At 53.2% G+C, this 17,115-nt stretch overlaps 2 protein-coding genes across 3 annotated transcripts; one reads left to right on the top strand and one right to left on the bottom strand.

Moving 5' to 3' along the window:
* The first annotated feature begins 1,804 nt into the window (after positions 1-1,804).
* On the top strand, positions 1,805-7,393 carry Fstl3 (follistatin like 3). The gene is made up of 5 exons (XM_032890695.1): positions 1,805-1,901; positions 3,084-3,269; positions 4,670-4,885; positions 5,942-6,169; positions 6,255-7,393. Exons 1-5 carry the CDS (start codon positions 1,805-1,807, stop codon positions 6,296-6,298), a joined length of 771 nt encoding a protein of 256 aa, XP_032746586.1. The 3' UTR covers positions 6,299-7,393.
* A 649-nt stretch (positions 7,394-8,042) lies between these two features.
* On the bottom strand, positions 8,043-13,184 carry Prss57 (serine protease 57). 2 transcript variants are annotated; one of them, XM_032890692.1, is made up of 5 exons: positions 13,085-13,184; positions 11,466-11,619; positions 10,145-10,289; positions 8,792-9,055; positions 8,043-8,234 (listed from the first exon to the last, which is right to left on the bottom strand). In XM_032890692.1, the coding sequence occupies exons 1-5, from the start codon at positions 13,182-13,184 to the stop codon at positions 8,043-8,045; spliced, it is 855 nt and encodes a 284-aa protein (XP_032746583.1). The 2 variants fall into 2 exon arrangements, with proteins under 2 accessions (XP_032746583.1, XP_032746585.1); XM_032890694.1 differs by having other exon boundaries at positions 8,114-8,173; positions 13,085-13,166.
* Between the last annotated feature and the right edge of the window lie 3,931 nt (positions 13,185-17,115).

Here is a 17,115-nt window from a genome sequence, read left to right as displayed (position 1 = left end):
TGAACTCAGGACCTCAGGAAGAGCAGTCAGTGCTCTTAACCACTGAGCCATCTCTCCAGCCCTCTCTGTGTGTTTTTAAAATACACGTTTTATATGTATGGGTGTTTTACCAGAGTGTCTGTATACCATGTGTATGCAGTAACCGAGGAGGCCAGAAGAGGGCGGCAGATCCCCTGCGACTGGAGTTATACCCAGTTCCATGTGGGTGTCAGGAACTGAGCCCCAGCTCTCTGGAAGAGCAGCCACCACTCCTAAGTGCTGAGCCACCTCTCCAGGCCTTTATATATTTTGTTGCCTAAATCGTGAGCTGTGCGAGGACAGGAGTAGGTTAGCCTTGGTCTCTGGGATTCCCCAACACCCTGGGTCACAGAGTGTGCCACAACTAGCTATAGGGGTCAGAGGACGGCTTTTCAGTAGTCCGGTCTCCTACCACATTGCATCCCTAGGTTAGAACTCAAGCTTTCAGGCTTGGCTGCAAGCGCCTTTTCCCTTTAAGACACCTTTTTGCTGTGATGGTTATTTTGAGGCAGGGTCTCCCCTTGGAGCTCTGACTAGCCTTGAACTCACAGACATATGCCTGCCTCTGTCTCCCAAGGGCCCACCAAGCCAGGCCGTTAAGCTAGCCTATCCTGACTGTTTCTTAGAGTCTTTCAGGCCTGTGCTCTCTATGTAAACCAGACTGAGCTTGAACTTGTAGCCCCGTAGGTGCTGGGATTCCAGGGTATGCCTCCTGCCTGGTGATCTTTTTTCCCTTGGATGTGTAATGCCAGAAGGCACCAGGTGTCCCCCTCTCTCACATTTGGCCTTAGGCCTGTGAGACAAGAGTCTCTCACTGAGGTTGGAGCTAGAGTGGCCAGCCAGCTCCAGCAATCCTCCTGTCCCCACCCCCACAGTCCTGGGACTACAGGAATCCTTGCCCCACATTGGCTTTTTACATAGATGCTGGAGATTTGAACTCAGGTCTTCCTGATTATGTAGCCATCAGTCTTAACCCCTGAGCCATCCTCTAAACTCTGGATTTGGCTTGGTTTTTCCTTCTTTGAGTCACGGTCTCAGGTAGCCTAGGCTAGCTTCCAATTCCCTATGTAGCAGAAAATGGCCTTGAACTCTTGATCCTCCTGTCGGTCGTTACTTTCTGAGAGCTGGAAATGGCAGGTGTGCCCCGTCATGCCGGTCCAGGGCTCTGTGCATGCTGGGAAAGCACTCTACCACTGAGCTAGCTACAGGCGACCTCAACTACAGTTTGACTCATTCTGTCATTCTGAAGCCCTAGCTGGCCTCAAACTCACAGCGATCCTCCTGCTTCAGCCTCCTAAAGGCTGGAACGGTAGGTACAAGTCTTTAAACAGTTTGGAGCAGCATGGGGACACCCTTTGCAACCATGGGTGGGTACTGTCAGAGTGAAGGTTAGGCAGGAGGCTAAAGAGACCAGATGGAAACCTCAATGCCATGCTTAGCCCAGAATTCCAGACATACTCCAGGTGGGACCTCTCACCTGTACCCCAGAGATCCCCAAAGGAACACTGAACACCTGGAGGTGTGCACCTCCCAGAACATGCCCTCCGGACCACAGTTTATGACCTGACCCCATTGTGGGCTGTTCTTCCTAGACAACTGTCTGGTTCCCAGATGGGACATAGCCTGCCCCCGGTGGCCACCCCCGCGCAGGCCCGGGCCCTGCGCCTCGGGGACACGTCCGTCCCGCTGCGCCCCGCCCCGCCCGCCGCCGGCCCCGCCCGCCCTGGGCTTTTATAGGCCGAGGCGTCTGCACTCGCTGAGTCCCCGCTGCTGCCCAACACTCGCCATGCGTCCTGGGGCACTGTGGCCGCTGCTTTGGGGAGCCCTGGTCTGGGCGGTGGGATCCGTGGGCGCCGTGATGGGCTCGGGGGATTCTGTGCCGGGTGAGTGGGGCTGGGCGGAAGGGGCGGGCGAGCAGGCCACCCACGTGGCCTGAGGAATGCGGCAGGGGGATGTCTGGGGTGTGCTTTGGCTGGGTGGGCGAGTGCGGGGCTCCACGCCTCCAACCTCAAAAGAGGACTGACATTTATTTATTGAGCTCTTACTGTTTACATGCTTTCCCATGAGTCCACAGAACAGCCAAAGCTTGTGGGTACTTTTTCCTCCCCGTTTTCAGGATAGGTAAACTGAGGCTCAGGGTCATGAACCTTTTAAGTGACATAGTAGGTGGCTCCTTATCCCCTAGAGAAACATCTCTGGTTGGCTGGACCTGCTATAGCCACTTAGGCAGAGGGTTTCAGGATTGCCTGGATGAAATGTCTCAGGTGGAATGGTGTACCTGCATCTGGTTGGGAGAGCTCCAGTCTCAGTATCCCTTTTTGTAAAGCCTTTGCTGAGGTGCCCGGTAAGGTCCACGGAAGGCATTCGGCAGTATCCCTTGAGCAAGAATGAGTTCTGATGGGGGGTGGGTGTGCAGCTGTCCTCATTTAAGAGTGAAGAAAGCTGAAGGTTCTGTGTTCTAGCCCCTACCAGCCCACCAGGGCTGCTGGCCTCTGAGGGAGCCAAGCCCCCTCCCCTAGGGCCGCGTCCCCCGTCCCTGTCCCAGGGGAGTGAGCTCACGCAGAGGGAATGTTCCCCAGTTGGAGTGAGTAAGAGGCGGGTCAGGCGAGGGGGGGCTGCAGGCCAGGGGCTCGGCTGTCCTGGGCACTGTCTAGACAGAGGGCAGAGGCGGGAAGCCAGTGCAGGCCCACAGACCCTCACATGCCGAGGGCCTGGCATTTGAAGGGGCTGGGCAGGGTGCCAGTTCTCAGGCCTGGAGGCCAGGCGGGAGTTGGTGGTGGAGCACTGGGGTGCGGCTCAGAGGAGAAGGGTTCCCTACATAGAAGAGCTCAGGCCACAACCGTGACTTTCTGCCCCTTCTTCCTGAGTACAGGGGTACAGGGCTTTCGTGATGACTATGGACATCCATGAATTGGCCGGGGCATTAGATCTGGGGTGTTGGGAGTTGGTTAGGAGTTTGCTCCACAAAGAACATGTATAAGGGAAAATTCTTAGGTAGGGATGGGGTCTGGAGCCTCCCTCCTCTTTCTCCTCCTCCTCTTCCTCCCCCTCCCCCTCCGGAATAGGTGGTGTATGCTGGCTCCAGCAGGGCAAGGAGGCCACCTGCAGTCTGGTGCTGAAGACACAGGTCAGCCGGGAGGAGTGCTGCGCTTCCGGCAACATCAACACAGCCTGGTCCAACTTCACCCACCCGGGGAATAAAATCAGCCTGCTAGGATTCCTGGGCCTCGTCCACTGCCTACCATGCAAAGGTGAGGCCATGGGGGCTCCTGACGGTGGACAAGACCCACAGTGAATGGGGCACTAGGGAGGGGACCCTGCCCTCAGAGAGGGTCACTGATGCCCTGGGCCCGCGGCTTGAAGAGGCTCTGAGAAGCCCTCTGGTTTCCTGCCTCACCTGGTGGGGAGGAAGGAACTTAGCCTGAAATCCTGACTGGCACTTAGGCTACGTCCCCCACTGTTACCCTCATGGGTCCCTGAGTGCCACCAATTTTTTGTAGCTAATATGCCTGGGGTGGCAATGCTTTATTCTGAGACATGCCACCCCAGCCCTGCTCAAATGAAGCAGCAGCCCAGGGACCCTCTGCCTTGGAGGAAGCATTGACAGAGGGTACCCCAGGCCTCTCTGCACTCGGGGCTGAACCAGCAGGCACCCAGAGAAAGTGACGGGCAGGCATGAAATCTAGGGTTCGGGTGGTAATTAGGAGCTCCCCGGGTGGAACCCATAAGGAAGAGAGCACTGGGTCTAGAGTTAGTCTCTAGGGACTGGGGTGCCAAAGCTTACCCAGGAGGAGGCTGGGGAGTACTGCAGACCTAAAGGCCCAGCCCGGGAGCCTGCATTGGCCTCAGGGATAGGATTAATTCCGATCAGCCCAGCTGTGTCAGGCCACATTCCCCTCTGCCATACTCCCCCTCCTCCAGACCCCACCTCTAACTTCTGGGAAGAGGAGGGATTTCAAGAAATGCCTGACCTGAGGGCCTGATTGCCCTCCCAGCCTCCTCTGGCCCCCGGGACAGGGATGGGAATTGGCCCCCCTCCCTTTCCTTTCTTTGATTTCCTAAAGCTAGAGGATCAGTCACAGATGTATGGTGGGTGGGCCCTGTGAAGGTGTCCAGGTGTGACCTTGGAATGTGGGTCTCCCCAGCTTTTTTACACGGGGGGGGGGATCAAAGCCAGAGAGTTCAGGAGCTGTTTTGGGTCTCCTTGTACTCATAGCTGTAAACATCCTCAGTTTACCCATCTGTAAAATAGTGGCTGAGCAATATATTAAAAGGGACACGTGGCCAAGAGTGGTACATGGCAGATTCCCAGCACTTGGGTAATAGAGACAGGATGATCAAGAGTTCAAGGCCAGCCCTGGCTACAAAGCAAGTTTGAGTAGCCTAGGCTACTTGAGACCATCTCAAAAGAACAAAATGAAGAGTGTGTAGCTAGGTGGGAACACCAACGCATGATTTTGTCTAGGTGAGCCTCGGTTTCCCCACCTGAGACATAAGGATGGGTAGGATGAACCCCTCCCCATGCCTCTTTGGGGAGGTCCTAGTGGAAACCCGCAGTGCACACGCACCCAGTCATTGTGCATCACGGTGCGGTGCGCCTAGACTCCAGTGACACGTGGGAACCCCACTCGTGTGTGCTCTGTGTCCTCAGATTCTTGCGACGGAGTGGAGTGCGGCCCCGGCAAGGCGTGCCGCATGTTGGGGGGCCGTCCACACTGCGAGTGCGTGTCCAACTGCGAGGGGGTTCCCGCGGGCTTCCAGGTCTGCGGCTCTGATGGCGCCACCTACCGGGACGAATGCGAACTGCGCACCGCGCGCTGTCGCGGACACCCAGACCTGCGTGTCATGTACCGCGGCCGCTGCCAAAGTAAGAGCCGTGACCGTGGGGTGGCCGGGCCGAGAAAGCAGGCAGGACCAGAGGGGCGGGGCTGGGGAGAGGAGGCCAGGGAGACACCTCAGGCCTAGGAAAGGCGGAGCCTGGGAAAAGATAGGGCAGGCCGAGGGGCGGAGTCTAGAGAGGGCGGGGCCTGACAAAGGCAAGCCCGAGGTAAGGCCTGCTGGGGGCGTGGCCTAGGGTGGGTGTGGCCACGTAGGGGCGGGGCCTGGAGTAGAGGGGGCCTGGGATGAGCCTACTCCAGGACAAGGCCTGGAAGGGGCGGGACTTAGATAGTTTGGGGCGTGGCCTGCACTGAGGTCAAGCCAGAAGTTGGCAAGTGGACTCTATCCAGTTGTTGCCCAAGTCCATCCCTAGCCTGAAGAAGGGGAGGGGCCACGCTGGGGGCACTTTACGGACACCACTCCTTGCTGATGCTAAGGAGGCGGGGCCTGAGGGAGGGACAGGGCTATGCAAAACTGTAGGTCAAGTCAGGTGCGTGCCAAAGAAGGCAGGCAGGCTGCAGAGATCCAGCGCGAGCTCCTGTTTAGCACCAACTCTCGGGCGTGTCCAGGAGCAGGGCTGTGCGCGGCAGCACGTAGCGTGCCCTGCGGGCCAGCGTGCCCTTGCAAGTGCTGACGCGCGGGAGAAGCTGTGCAGCCACCGGGAAGAGGCTTGTGATGGATTGAGGGGGAGAATGTGGGTGTAGCCATGGAGGCAACCTGATGGGTGGAGCTTGGTAGAATGGGGCAGGATTTGACAACTGAGGCTGTCATTCTGGGGGCGGGACTTCTCTGGAGGGCGGGGCTTAACAGTAGTGGGGGGGGCTTGTGTTCTGGGGCGGGGCTTAACAGAGGTGAGTGGTGCTTGTCTAGTGGATGGATCTTGACAGCAGGGTGGGGCTAGTGTCCCAGGGCGGGGCTCGAAGAGTGGCGGTGCGTTTATGTCCTAGGAGTGGGGCTTTCAGGTGAAGTCTTTGTCTGAGGGTAGCTGGACTCACAGGGAGGAGACACCATCCTGCACCTGACCCACCCTCTCTCCGGCCTTCAGAGTCCTGCGCTCAGGTAGTGTGCCCGCGCCCCCAGTCATGCCTTGTGGATCAGACTGGCAGCGCACACTGCGTGGTGTGTCGCGCTGCACCCTGCCCAGTACCTCCCAACCCTGGCCAAGAACTCTGCGGCAACAACAACGTTACCTACATCTCGTCGTGTCACTTGCGCCAGGCCACTTGCTTTCTGGGCCGTTCCATTGGAGTTCGGCACCCGGGCATCTGCACAGGTGAGAGACGTGGGGTGGGTGGGTCTGGGCATCTGGTCCACCAAGGGATGGTGCACCATCCTCACTCTTGTCCCCATCCCTGTAGGTGGCCCCAAAGTACCAGCAGAGGAGGAAGAGAACTTCGTGTGAGCTGCAGCCACCGGGCCTGGTATTTAAGGCCGTCCTGATTTTTATTTATTATTACAGAAAATATTCTAATTTATGTCACATGGACATTCCCCAAACCTAGCCTGGAACCACTTGGGGATCCCCTAGGATCCTGAGCACATATCACAGGAACTGAAGGAAGATTTTGTAAGAGTTGGTATATGCCATCACCGGGTACTGGGATCCAAGTTAGAACCCCAGACACCTGCTGCCCAGGGAGGGCCACTTCATGGAGACCCCCTGATTTGATCTCCCCACCTGCTTTCTAGGCTGGCGCTATCTCAGGCCACAGCTGACGGTAGTGTGTCCACCTCAATTGGTGTTTGCATGTGGCCGGTCTCAGGCCAGAGCAGGCAGCATCGGGTCAGAGAAACACTGGGTTCATTCCTGTTCAGTCCACTCGGGGTGGGACCTGGTAGAAACATTGGGCTGTGGCTGACTCGCAAGCCCAGGAGAACCTGTGGACACCAGGATTCACTCTAGCACCAACTGCCCTGTTCCCTGGACACCCACATTAGCTTTTATCCAGCCCCACTCGTCACCAAGCACATGCTGTTTTGGCTCATCCATCACCCTGACAGCTGCCACTGAAAATTACCCACCCGTGCCTTCAGGGAAACCAAAGAGGGGAGCGAGAGTTCAGTAGGTAGAGTGCTTTTCGAGCATTCACAACGCCCTGGGCTCCGTCCCCAGCACCACATAAAACAGACACGTTGACTCAGACCTTTTATCCCAGCACTTGGAAAGTAGAGGCAAGAGGATCAAGAGTTCGAGTTTATCTTTGGTCACACTGGGAGTTCAAGGCCAGCCTGAGCTACCTTATCTTTGAAAAAAGAAAAAAAAAAAACCTTAAAAAAGGAAGACAAGATGTCAGACCATAACAGAAGACCCTGGGAAGGTGCACAGCCCTCCAGTTTGGGGGCAAGGAGTTCCCAGAGTCTTTCTTACCACTCTCCAGTTCTCAGCTGTGCCTTTCTTATAATGTTCCCCAAAGTGTCCTTAGCAGGAAGCTATGGTAGTCTCTCCTACCCTGGAGTTCTGCCTCACCAAGGAAATAAAAGACAATAGAAACCACCATGTGTGACCAGCCTCTGACTGCCTCCTTCCTCTGAACCTGGGACTAGGGTGGAGCGTGGGACCATCTAGGAAAGCTTTCTCACAGTCAAGGACCCCTGGGAAACATGGAGGCAAGTGGACGGGAGGGAAGGGAAGTGCGCCCTCTGGAGGCCTGGAGGTACAAAGACAAGAAGGCCCTAAGATGGCAACTTGTCCAGGGCTCAGGAATGAAGGTTTGAACTCAAACCGGGGAATGATCGCCAATAAGATGCTGAGGCTAGGAAGTCAGGAGTGCAGTTATAACTTTCTGGGTTTTTGTCCTCATTACATACATTAGTGGAGTTAGTCACGATCCTTAAGGGGATAGAGCAGGTGCAAAGGCCCAGGAGACACTCAGAATGGGGACTAGACTTCAGGAGGGGGCAGCGTACAGGATCTTGGTTACAAGGGTGACTGTGTGGATTAAGGGGGCTCCTGGAGTTGACCACATATCAAGCCAGAAGCCATGTATCTAGTTAGCCAGCCGTCTGTACAGCTGTTCATTTAGGATGAATGCCTGTAACCCAAGCCACAGGTCCTCAGGGTTTTAGGGCCAAGTCAGGGAATATTCCAGATGTGAGCCAACGGGCACTGGTTGTCATTCATTTCTGCCCCAGTAGGGGGCTGAGAGTCAAACAGCCCTCAAAGAGCATCCCATTGAACCGGGGGTTGGACTTGCTCGAACCACATCCCAGATCCAGCTCACAAACGCTGACACTTGAGTGTAGACATCCGGAGTCTTGGGGTCACCACACCAGAGGCCTGAGAAAGATACAAGGCCATGGGCCCTGTTTCCACAGACCAAGGGCCCCCCAGAGTCTGCCTGGAGTGAAAAAAGTTTGAGGTTAAAATTGTTCTTCGGGTCTTGTGTCCCCCCAAAAGGAGTATCTTACAAGCAGACAGGTCTGTGGTCTTTGCATATGCACAGCCTACGTAGCTGTGTGCAACAGCCCTCTGGTAGGTCTCCCCAAGAAGCTGAAGGTTTCCTTAGGTCTCAGCTCCTAGCCTGTACTTTTAGCGTTCCTCAGTATTCACCCTAAAATCCCCAACTCACTGACTGGTCTCACTGTCATAATTGCTATGTACAAATTGCTATGTCATCTTTATGAGCCCAGGCCTGGGAGAGAAATGTTGGCGCCCCCTACTGGACGTGCCTCCTATGTTTAGACATACACCTCCAGGACATATTTGTGCAGGATACAGGTTGCAGAAGTCAAAGTAACTCTGTATGACTCCCAATCATCCCGCGCTTTCCTGGGCCTCAATTTTTCCGTCCAATCCAACATTAATGGGACTCAAAGGTAGCCTGCTTCCAACTCTGACCTCTTCTGTGGGCCTTGGTTTCCCCATATGGTAAACAAGGGTGGCGTGGAATCATACCGAGCAGAAACCACGGCGCCGGCGGTCCCCACTGTGGGTGCAGAGCATGGCAGGACTCAGCTGGCCCTGCCAGGAGCTGTTGCAGACGCTCAGGTCCAGTATGCGCACCTCGACTTCCATCAGCCCAGGTGGAGGCTCCTCAAAGTCAGACACGGAGCCCCAGCCAGATACGCGGCACCGGGTGCCCGCCACGGGAGGCTTAGCACCTCTCCGAGGCAGTCGCAATAGCCTCACAGCGGGGCCCAGCACAGCAGAGCCATTCAGCTGCAGGAAGAGTGCTAGATTCAGTGTCACCCACCCTCGTACCCAACTCGTCACCCTTCTCCCACCTTAGTGTCCCTACGGTGTCAAGAATCAGTAACAGCTGTGGTCCTCCCGCCATCAGACTGCCTCCTACCACACCAGACAACTCCATCACGAACCAGGGATATGACCTTCCACCCGTCTCTCAGCATCCTCCTCCTCGCTTCTGAGCCCTCCATAACTCCCATTGTCCTTGGGGTGAAGGCTCCTGGCCCACTGGTGAGTCCACCTCCCTTTAGAGTTTCCCAGCTCGTGTACCTTCCCATTCAGCCTCAGTTTAGACATCACTTCCTTGAGGGGGCCTCCCAAGCTCCGAAGTGCAAACGAGCACCTCGGGACCCCTGTGCACCCAGTTAGCTGTGCAGCTTTGATTGGGTGACTGCCTGGGGCCTCAGCCCAGTGTCCTGCTACTCAGCTGGCGGATGTGGAAAAAGTGACCAGACTCAGGACTGGCGCATCTCAATGCACCTCTACCTCAGTTTCCCCATTTCCCAGCCTCAGTTTCTTCACTTGTTGTGGAAACCCTCATTCCCTCCCTTTTTGTCCCACAAAAACTACCACACCCTGAAGCCCACAGTCCAAGGAGGGCTTGCGAAGGTACCTGTAGGCCAGCTCTGGGACCCACCCTTGAGAAACAGAACCCAGGGGTTCTTGGCTTTGGTTTTTGTTCTGACAGGTGGAAGTCATGGAGAGTTTGGGGCAGTAGAGATAGCTGTGTGACAGGATTCAGGGGTTCCAGGTTCTACCAGCCATTTTCAAATAGAGTTCGGGGACCCTAGGCCTGGGCTCCTTAGCATGCAAAAATGTCCAGGCTGGTTGTGGTAGCACTCGAAAGGGAGAGGCAAGCAGATCTCAGTGAGTTTGAGTCCAGCCTGGTCTACAGAGTGTTTCAGGACAGCCAGAGCTCCATAGTGAGATCCTTCTTGAAAAGAAAAGGAAAGGAAAAAGAAAAGAAAGAGTTCGTCCTCAACCCCACCCATAAATTAAATGAAGACCTCAGAGATCAGATGGGCCCTGGTCTGCCAGTCGCCCTCCTGCAGCTCTGCTCACCCTTAGCAGGCAGATGTCATTGGCCTGTGTGGTCGGCTCGAAATCAGGATGGCTGACAACAGCCACAATGCCAAATACCTGTTGTGTGGGCTCCGGGGTGAGCAGGGCATGGGCCCCAAGCACCACCAGGCCAGTGGAGGGTTCTCTGCGGGCAAACAGGAAGAGCAAAGTCATCAAGAGTGCCCTGAAGTCGTGAGTGCATAGACCCCTCCATCCCCAGGTTTACAGCCCTCTCCCAGTACAGCAGCCTCCAGTCCTTGCAATGTTACCTTCCAGAGTTATAAAAATGCACATAAACACAATACAACCTTATTAGTTATAATTCTTTTTTTTTTTTTGGTTCTTTTTTTCAGAGCTGGGGACCGAACCCAGGGCCTTGCGCTTCCTAGGTAAGCGCTCTACCACTGAGCTAAATCCCCAGCCCCTAGTTATAATTCTTAATTCCATAGTACTATTTTGTAGTAGTGAGTATAAAACTAAAAACCCCGGGGGCTGGAGAGATGACTCAGAGGTCTTGAGTTCAATTCCCAGCAACCACGTGGTGGCTCACAACCATCTGTAATGAGATCTGATGCTCTCTTCTGGTGTGTCTGAAGACAGTGACAGTGTACTCACATACATAAAATAAGTAAATAAATCTTATTTTAAAAAGAAGTTAAAATAAATAAATCATATATATATATATATATTTATAAATAAAACCGTCAAGATTCTCACTAAGCAAGTGCTCCACCTGATCACAACCCCAGCCCTTCACTGGGGAATTCTAGGCAGGGGCTCCACCCCTAATCACACCCCAGCCCCTCACTGGGGGATTCTAGACAGAGCCCCATGCCCCGTGACCACACCCCCAGTCCCTCACTGAGGGATTCTGGGTGGGGGAACTCACAAAGGGGTAACAGCTCCAGACTCTGGGGAATTCTATGTGGGGCTCCATTCCTGAGCCACATTCCAGTTAGGGGCTCCTAACAACTATCCTACAACTATCCAATCCTACAACTATCTGTCTGTCCGTCCATCTGTCTGTCTGTCTGTTGCGACATGGTTCCTGATTAACTGAGCTTCAATTTTCCGTCCCCCTGACTCAGCCTTCTGGCTAACTGGAATTCCCAGACTGTACTGTCGTTCCCAGTCTGAGAACGTTCCCAGTCTGAGTCCAAACAGTAGCACACTTTGCTTGTTTGAAGATGATCATAGTTATTATATTTGATTGTTATCACCAGAAGTGCCTGGGGCGGGGGCAGGGAGTTGGTCCTGTCTGTGTCACATCCTGGCTTCCTGATGGCCTTAAGTTTATCCCTCAGTGGCCCCAGCATGTCACCTGTCACCGAAGCAATGGGCAGCTGACAGCACCCAATGTGCATGGAACAAGAAGCCTCCACAATAGTGATGGCCCTCGAAGCTCACAGAGGCCATGTAGGGTCGGGCATGTGGCTTCACCTCATGGCCTCCAACAATGTGGGATCCGCAGCAACCTGGGGTAGTAGGTACAGCAATGTGAGAGGCAAGGATAGGTAGATCAAGGCCAATCGAGAACAGCCCTGGCAGGGAGTAGGGGTGGAGACTGGGCTGAGAGGAAGGGGTAAACATAGAGGGAGGCCCCCAGGAAACAGGCAGGGGGATCTCTGTGGGTTCAAAATCAAACTGGTCTACACGGAGAGTTACGGGTCAGCCAGGGTTATGTGATGAGACCTTGCCTAAAGTGTGTGTGTGTGTGTGTGTGTGTGTGTGTGTGTGTGTGAGAGAGAGAGAGAGAGACAGAGACAGAGACAGAGAGACAGACAGAGACAGAGAATGCAACACTCATGAGAGGTGCACACATCCCTAGGCATCCTCAGCACCCCAAAAGCTAGATATGCACAAGCACACACGTTATTTTGGAACTCTGCAAGCAGAGGCAGGAGGGTCAAGAACTAAGGGTCATTTCCCTTTTCAGCTACAAAGCTATTTCAAGGTGCCTGGACCACAAGAAACCCTACTTTCATTAAAACAGATGGAAGTGGTCAGGTGACGGTGCACACATCTTTTAATCCCAGTCCTTGGGAGGCAGAGGCAGGTATATCTCTGTGAATTCAAGGCCAGCCTGGTCTACAGAGAGTTCCAGTACAGCCAGGGCTATACAGAGAAACCCCTGTCTTGAAGCAAAAAGACAGGGAGGCAGGCAGGCAGGCAGGCAGAAAGATAGACAGACAGACAGGGATGGATGGATGGATAGATAGATAGATAGATAGATAGATAGATAGATAAGATAGACATATAGACAGATAGACAGATAGACAGGGATGGATAGATAGACAGACAGGGAAGAATGGATGGATAGACAGATAGACAGACAGACAGACATGGATGGATGACAGACAGACAGGAGAGAGCAAGAACAGGAGACCCATTGGCCCAGTGAGATGGCTCAGTAGGTGAAGGTGATTACTACCAAGCTTGATGGCCTAAGTTCGATCCCAGAGACCCATATGGTAGAAGGACAGAATTGACCCCTGCAAGTTTCCCACTGGTTGCATCAAGCACCGAAGACATGTACCCTCTCAAAATAAATAAATGGAAATAAATAAATGTAATTTTAAAAAGTAGGAGGCTTGGAGAAACGGTCTGTTATTTAAAACCCCTGGCTGGTTTTACTGAGGATTTAGATCCCAGCACCTACATGGTCGGGCCAACCAATTGTAAATTCCAGGGGATCTCACGCCACCTGCTGGTCGCTCCAGGCACAGCATGCACGCAGACATACAGGCAAACCACTAGTACACACAAAAATAAAAACTGAACGGAAGAGCAGGGAAACCAAGACTCCACGACCTTGTACCTGAGGTGGCTGGGACCCCTCGCACTCCCGCCCACGCCTCCTGTTTCAGCAGTTAGAGTACATGCGGGTCCTGGAAGCCTGGTCACCTTGGGTAGGGTCTAACGGCCATGTGGAGTTCTCACCAGGGAACCACAGGAGCTGGGTCAGGGCAGTCGCTGCGACCAGCATCAGGCAGTCCCGGCCTCCTCCTGTCCCAGGCACCATGGCTGTGGAGGACAGCATCTGTTCTTCCTGTCAAGGTCTGCAGGTGCAGGAGGCACAGTCACCCAACGGTCCTGTCCAGAAAGTAGTTATGGGTCTGTGGTCTGTGGTCTGTGGTCAGAAGGCAGAGCAGGCACTTCTGGGAATCAGGGAAGGATTTGACTGTTCCTTGTCCCCAAGTGTGCTGCTCATGAACACCCAGAAGCTGCGGCCGAGATCGGTTTGTGAGCTCAAACTCCCCCTACACCTTCCGACAAGATTATTCGGCCCAGCCGGGCTGAACGCATGTCATTTGCTACTGTCCCTCAGACCTTCTCAGGGCCCGGCCATCCTGGAAGCACCAGTTCTGCTCATCTGTCACCCCTGGCCAGGTGCCCCGGGGCAAGCACCTTGACCCTTGACCTCATCTTCCCCACCTTAGGTCAGTGAGGACAATAAAGCTAGTTCTTTGGGGAGGGCTGAGTTTGGCTGCCTTTCCTACATTTATTGAGTTCCTACTGTATACCATACTTCCTTGGAAGAAATAGGGACGCAGCAGAGAGTGACCCTAAGGTCCGGAATCTGAAGACCACCCATCAGGATATGTGCTGGGCTTCGGTTTCCTCATGGTGGGGACCTTTGGGAAAGAAAGTTCAGTTTCTTTTCAGGTAGCTGAGGCTAGCCTCTAATTCAATATGCACCTTGAACTAGCTATCCAGCTAAGAATGGCTTTGAACTCCTACCTCTCCTGCCTCTACCGTCCAAGTGCTAAGACCATGGACCCACGTGAGGTAGGAATTCCCTTGGGTGTGGGGTGGAGTTTGGAGTACACACAGGCTGGGCTTGCACTGCTCCATGTTTGTTAGCCAGTGATGCAGCTTTAAGTCTGCTACAGGCTTGCCCCAGTTGTCCTGGAGGAGCCACCTCAGGGCTGACTCATACGTTGGGTGCTTAGAGCAGGGAGTGGGCAGATGAGCCTGATGAACTCAGGAGGCACAATGCTGGTCAGGCCGTGAGGTTCCCTGACAACTCCGGGTCAGCAAGGTCATCCTCCAGGAACTCCCAGGAAGGTCCTTCCATCCCGTACTGAGGGTGCAGGATGAAGTTCTGCACCATAGACCCTGGAGGGAGCCTCAGGAACAGTGTGCTGAGAGCCAGGGCTCAGGAAGGTGGTGGTGACCAGACAACGGGGTGTAAGTGGGGATGGAGGGACCCCAGATAAAGAGGAAGACAGAGACAGAGACAGAAAGAGAGACAGAGACAGAGGAAGAAAAGAGAGTAACAGAAACAGACGGAGGCAGAGTGAGACAGATGGAGGAGAAAACAGCGACAGAGAGAGGACAGGAAGAAAGCCAAACCTGAAGATGATGCACACCATTAGTCCCAGCTCTCTGGAGACACTGGAAGATGGGTCTCTGAGTTTAAAGTCAGTCTGCTTTACAGAGTGAGTCCTTGCCAAAACAAAACAAACAGAAAGAGGGTCTGGGAAGAGGTCTCAGCACTTAAGAGCTCAGGCTCCTCTTCCAAAGGACCGGGCTGTGGTTAATGGCACTGACACGGTGGCTCACAATAGTTTGTAACTCCTGTTGTTGCAGTGGATCTGTCGCCCTCTTCTGGCTCCTCTGGGTACTGCATGCATGTGGTACATAGGCGCAAGAAATCGTTCACAAATAACAACTCATAAATAAAATAGAGACAAAGACAGAGATAAAGACAGCTATACAAAGAGACAGAGTGAAGGAAAGTCAGTGGCAATGACAATGACTTAGAGTGGAATGGTGTGTGAAGCAGGCCGGGCGTGGGGGTGCACTCCTTTAGCCCGAGCGCTGAGGCAGAAGGGGATCTCTGAGTTCAAAGCTAACCAGGTTTATAGCGTGAGTTCCAGGACACCCAGGGCTACCCAAAGAAACCGTGTCTTGGGGAAAAAAATCACACTGCAAGTGAGGGCAAAGTTCAGGCTGCAGACTGGGGAGCCCTGGTGCTTTTCCGTTTCCTTCCGCTTTGGTGAACAGTTGTGAAACCATCTTGTGCTCACCTCAACTGTCAACTGCCAAGCTCTCAGCAGCCCTCAGGAACCCTGTACTGGCTTGAGAAATCCAGAAAGGTCTTCCATCTTTGTTCTGGGTCATCTGGGAACCCTGTGATATATTAATTAATGTACTAATTGACTGGTTGGTTTTGTGTGTGTGTGTGTGTGTGTGTGTGTGTGTGTGTGTGAGAGAGAGAGAGAGAGAGAGAGAGAGAGAGAGAGAGAGAGACTATATGTATGTAAAAAGATCCAGTGAAGGCATTTCAGCAGCTTTGACAATGAGAAATGGTGCATGAGGTGAGGGCTGGAGAGATGCCTCAGTGTTAACCACTGACTGCTCTTCCAGAGGTCCTGAGTTCAAATCCCAGCAACCACATGGTGGCTCACAACCATCTGTAATAAAGATCTGATGTCCTCTTCTGGTGTGTCTGAAGACAGCAACAGTGCACTCACATATAATAAATAAGTCTTAAAAAAAAGAGAGAGAGAGAAATGGTGCAAGAGGCTTGGCTTGGACACGCCCCCAGCTCACCAACCAGGGTGATGCTTCTCCATTTCCTGGGCTATCCTGGAAGCGGCTCTCTTCTTAGACAAGGACTCATGTAGCCAAGTTGCCCTCAAACTCACTATGTAGCCAAGGATAACCTCGAACCTTGATCCTCTACTTCCTGGATGCTGAGGTGACAGATTCACAGAGTCCCATCCTCTTACTTCCATTTCTTTGTTTTAAATTAAAGAATACATACACATTCACATATGTTGGTTTCACTATGTAACAGCCCAGGCAGGCCTGGCACTTGTGGTGACCTTAGAACAAGGAGAAAAGGCATGTGTCACTATGCCCAGCTCCAGCATTCCTTACTTTTTTAGTATTTTATTTATTTAGCTCGTATGCATGTTTCTGTGTTCGCGTGTGAACTCATGAATGTGGCGGCTGGAGAGCAGCCTCAGCTGCCCTTCCATGCCATCTACCTGACTTTCTAGGGCAGGAGCTCTCCCTGGCTTCAAACTTGCCAATTTGGCAAGGATGGCTGGGCAGGGAGCCCTGGGGCTCCTCCTGTCTCTACTTCCCCAGTGTTGTGCTTGCAGGTGTTTGTCACCACGTGGGGAGGGCTTAAACTCAGACCCACGTGCTGGCACTGAAAGCCCTTCAAATCTTTTTTTTTTTTTTTTTTTTTAAGATTTATTTATTTTATTATATATACTGTAGCTGTCTTCAGATACACCAGAAGAGGGCATCGGATCTCTTTACAGATGGTTGTGAGCCACCATGTGGTTGCTGGGAATTGAACTCATGACCTCTGGAAGAGCAGTCGGGTGCTCTTAACCACTGAGCCATCTCTCCAGCCCAAGCCCTTCAAATCTTAACTCACTTTAGAGAGAACGCTGTCTCTCTAAAGACAGAGTCCTGAGTTCCCAGTGCATACAGTAAGAGCTCAGTAACATTCTCTAGGCTGGAAAGACAGCAGACGGAGAACAGCAAAGATACTAGCTGTCAGTTTGAGCACCTAATGCAGGCTCAGCAAAATGCAGCATATAGCCTGTCTTTGTCAGTAAAGTTTTATTGACACATAGTATATAGCCTATCAGTGTTGTTAAAGTTTGTTTTCATAAAGATTTATTTATATGCGAATACACTGTCCCTGGTCTTCAGACATTTCAGAAGAGAGCAGTCCATTACAGATGGTTGTGAGCCACCTTGTGGTGGCTGGGAACTGAACTCAGGACCTCTGGAAGAGCAGTCCATGCTCTTAACCACTGAGCCATCTCTCCGGCCCATTGATAAAGTTTTATTGACACACAACCACTTCCACATATCTCCTCCAGCTCGTGGTGACACAAACCACCTGGCCAGCAATGCTGACAGTGTTTACTATCTGGCCTTTAATCTGAAAAGTTCCCCTGAACCTCAGTGTGTCCAGGTGAGGCGACACTGTTAACCCT

Source organism: Rattus rattus, chromosome 1, assembly GCF_011064425.1.
Source record: "Rattus rattus isolate New Zealand chromosome 1, Rrattus_CSIRO_v1, whole genome shotgun sequence".
Classification (NCBI taxonomy): domain Eukaryota; kingdom Metazoa; phylum Chordata; class Mammalia; order Rodentia; family Muridae; genus Rattus; species Rattus rattus.
The sequence above is the reverse complement of the archived record's forward strand: the minus strand, read 5'-3'. Positions and strand labels throughout refer to the sequence as shown.

Coding starts and splice junctions, on each gene's coding strand:
- Fstl3 (XM_032890695.1), top strand. CDS start 1,805: ATGCGTCCTGGGGCACTGTGGCCGCTGCTTTGGGGAGCCCTGGTCTGG. Junction 1,902..3,083: donor CTCGGGGGATTCTGTGCCGG/GTGAGTGGGGCT, acceptor CCTCCGGAATAG/GTGGTGTATGCTGGCTCCAG. Junction 6,170..6,254: donor GCACCCGGGCATCTGCACAG/GTGAGAGACGTG, acceptor CCATCCCTGTAG/GTGGCCCCAAAGTACCAGCA.
- Prss57 (XM_032890692.1), bottom strand. CDS start 13,184: ATGCTGTCCTCCACAGCCATGGTGCCTGGGACAGGAGGAGGCCGGGAC. Junction 10,290..11,465: donor GCCCATTGCTTCGGTGACAG/GTGACATGCTGG, acceptor GTTTGCCCGCAG/AGAACCCTCCACTGGCCTGG. Junction 9,056..10,144: donor ATGACATCTGCCTGCTAAGG/GTGAGCAGAGCT, acceptor CTCTTCCTGCAG/CTGAATGGCTCTGCTGTGCT.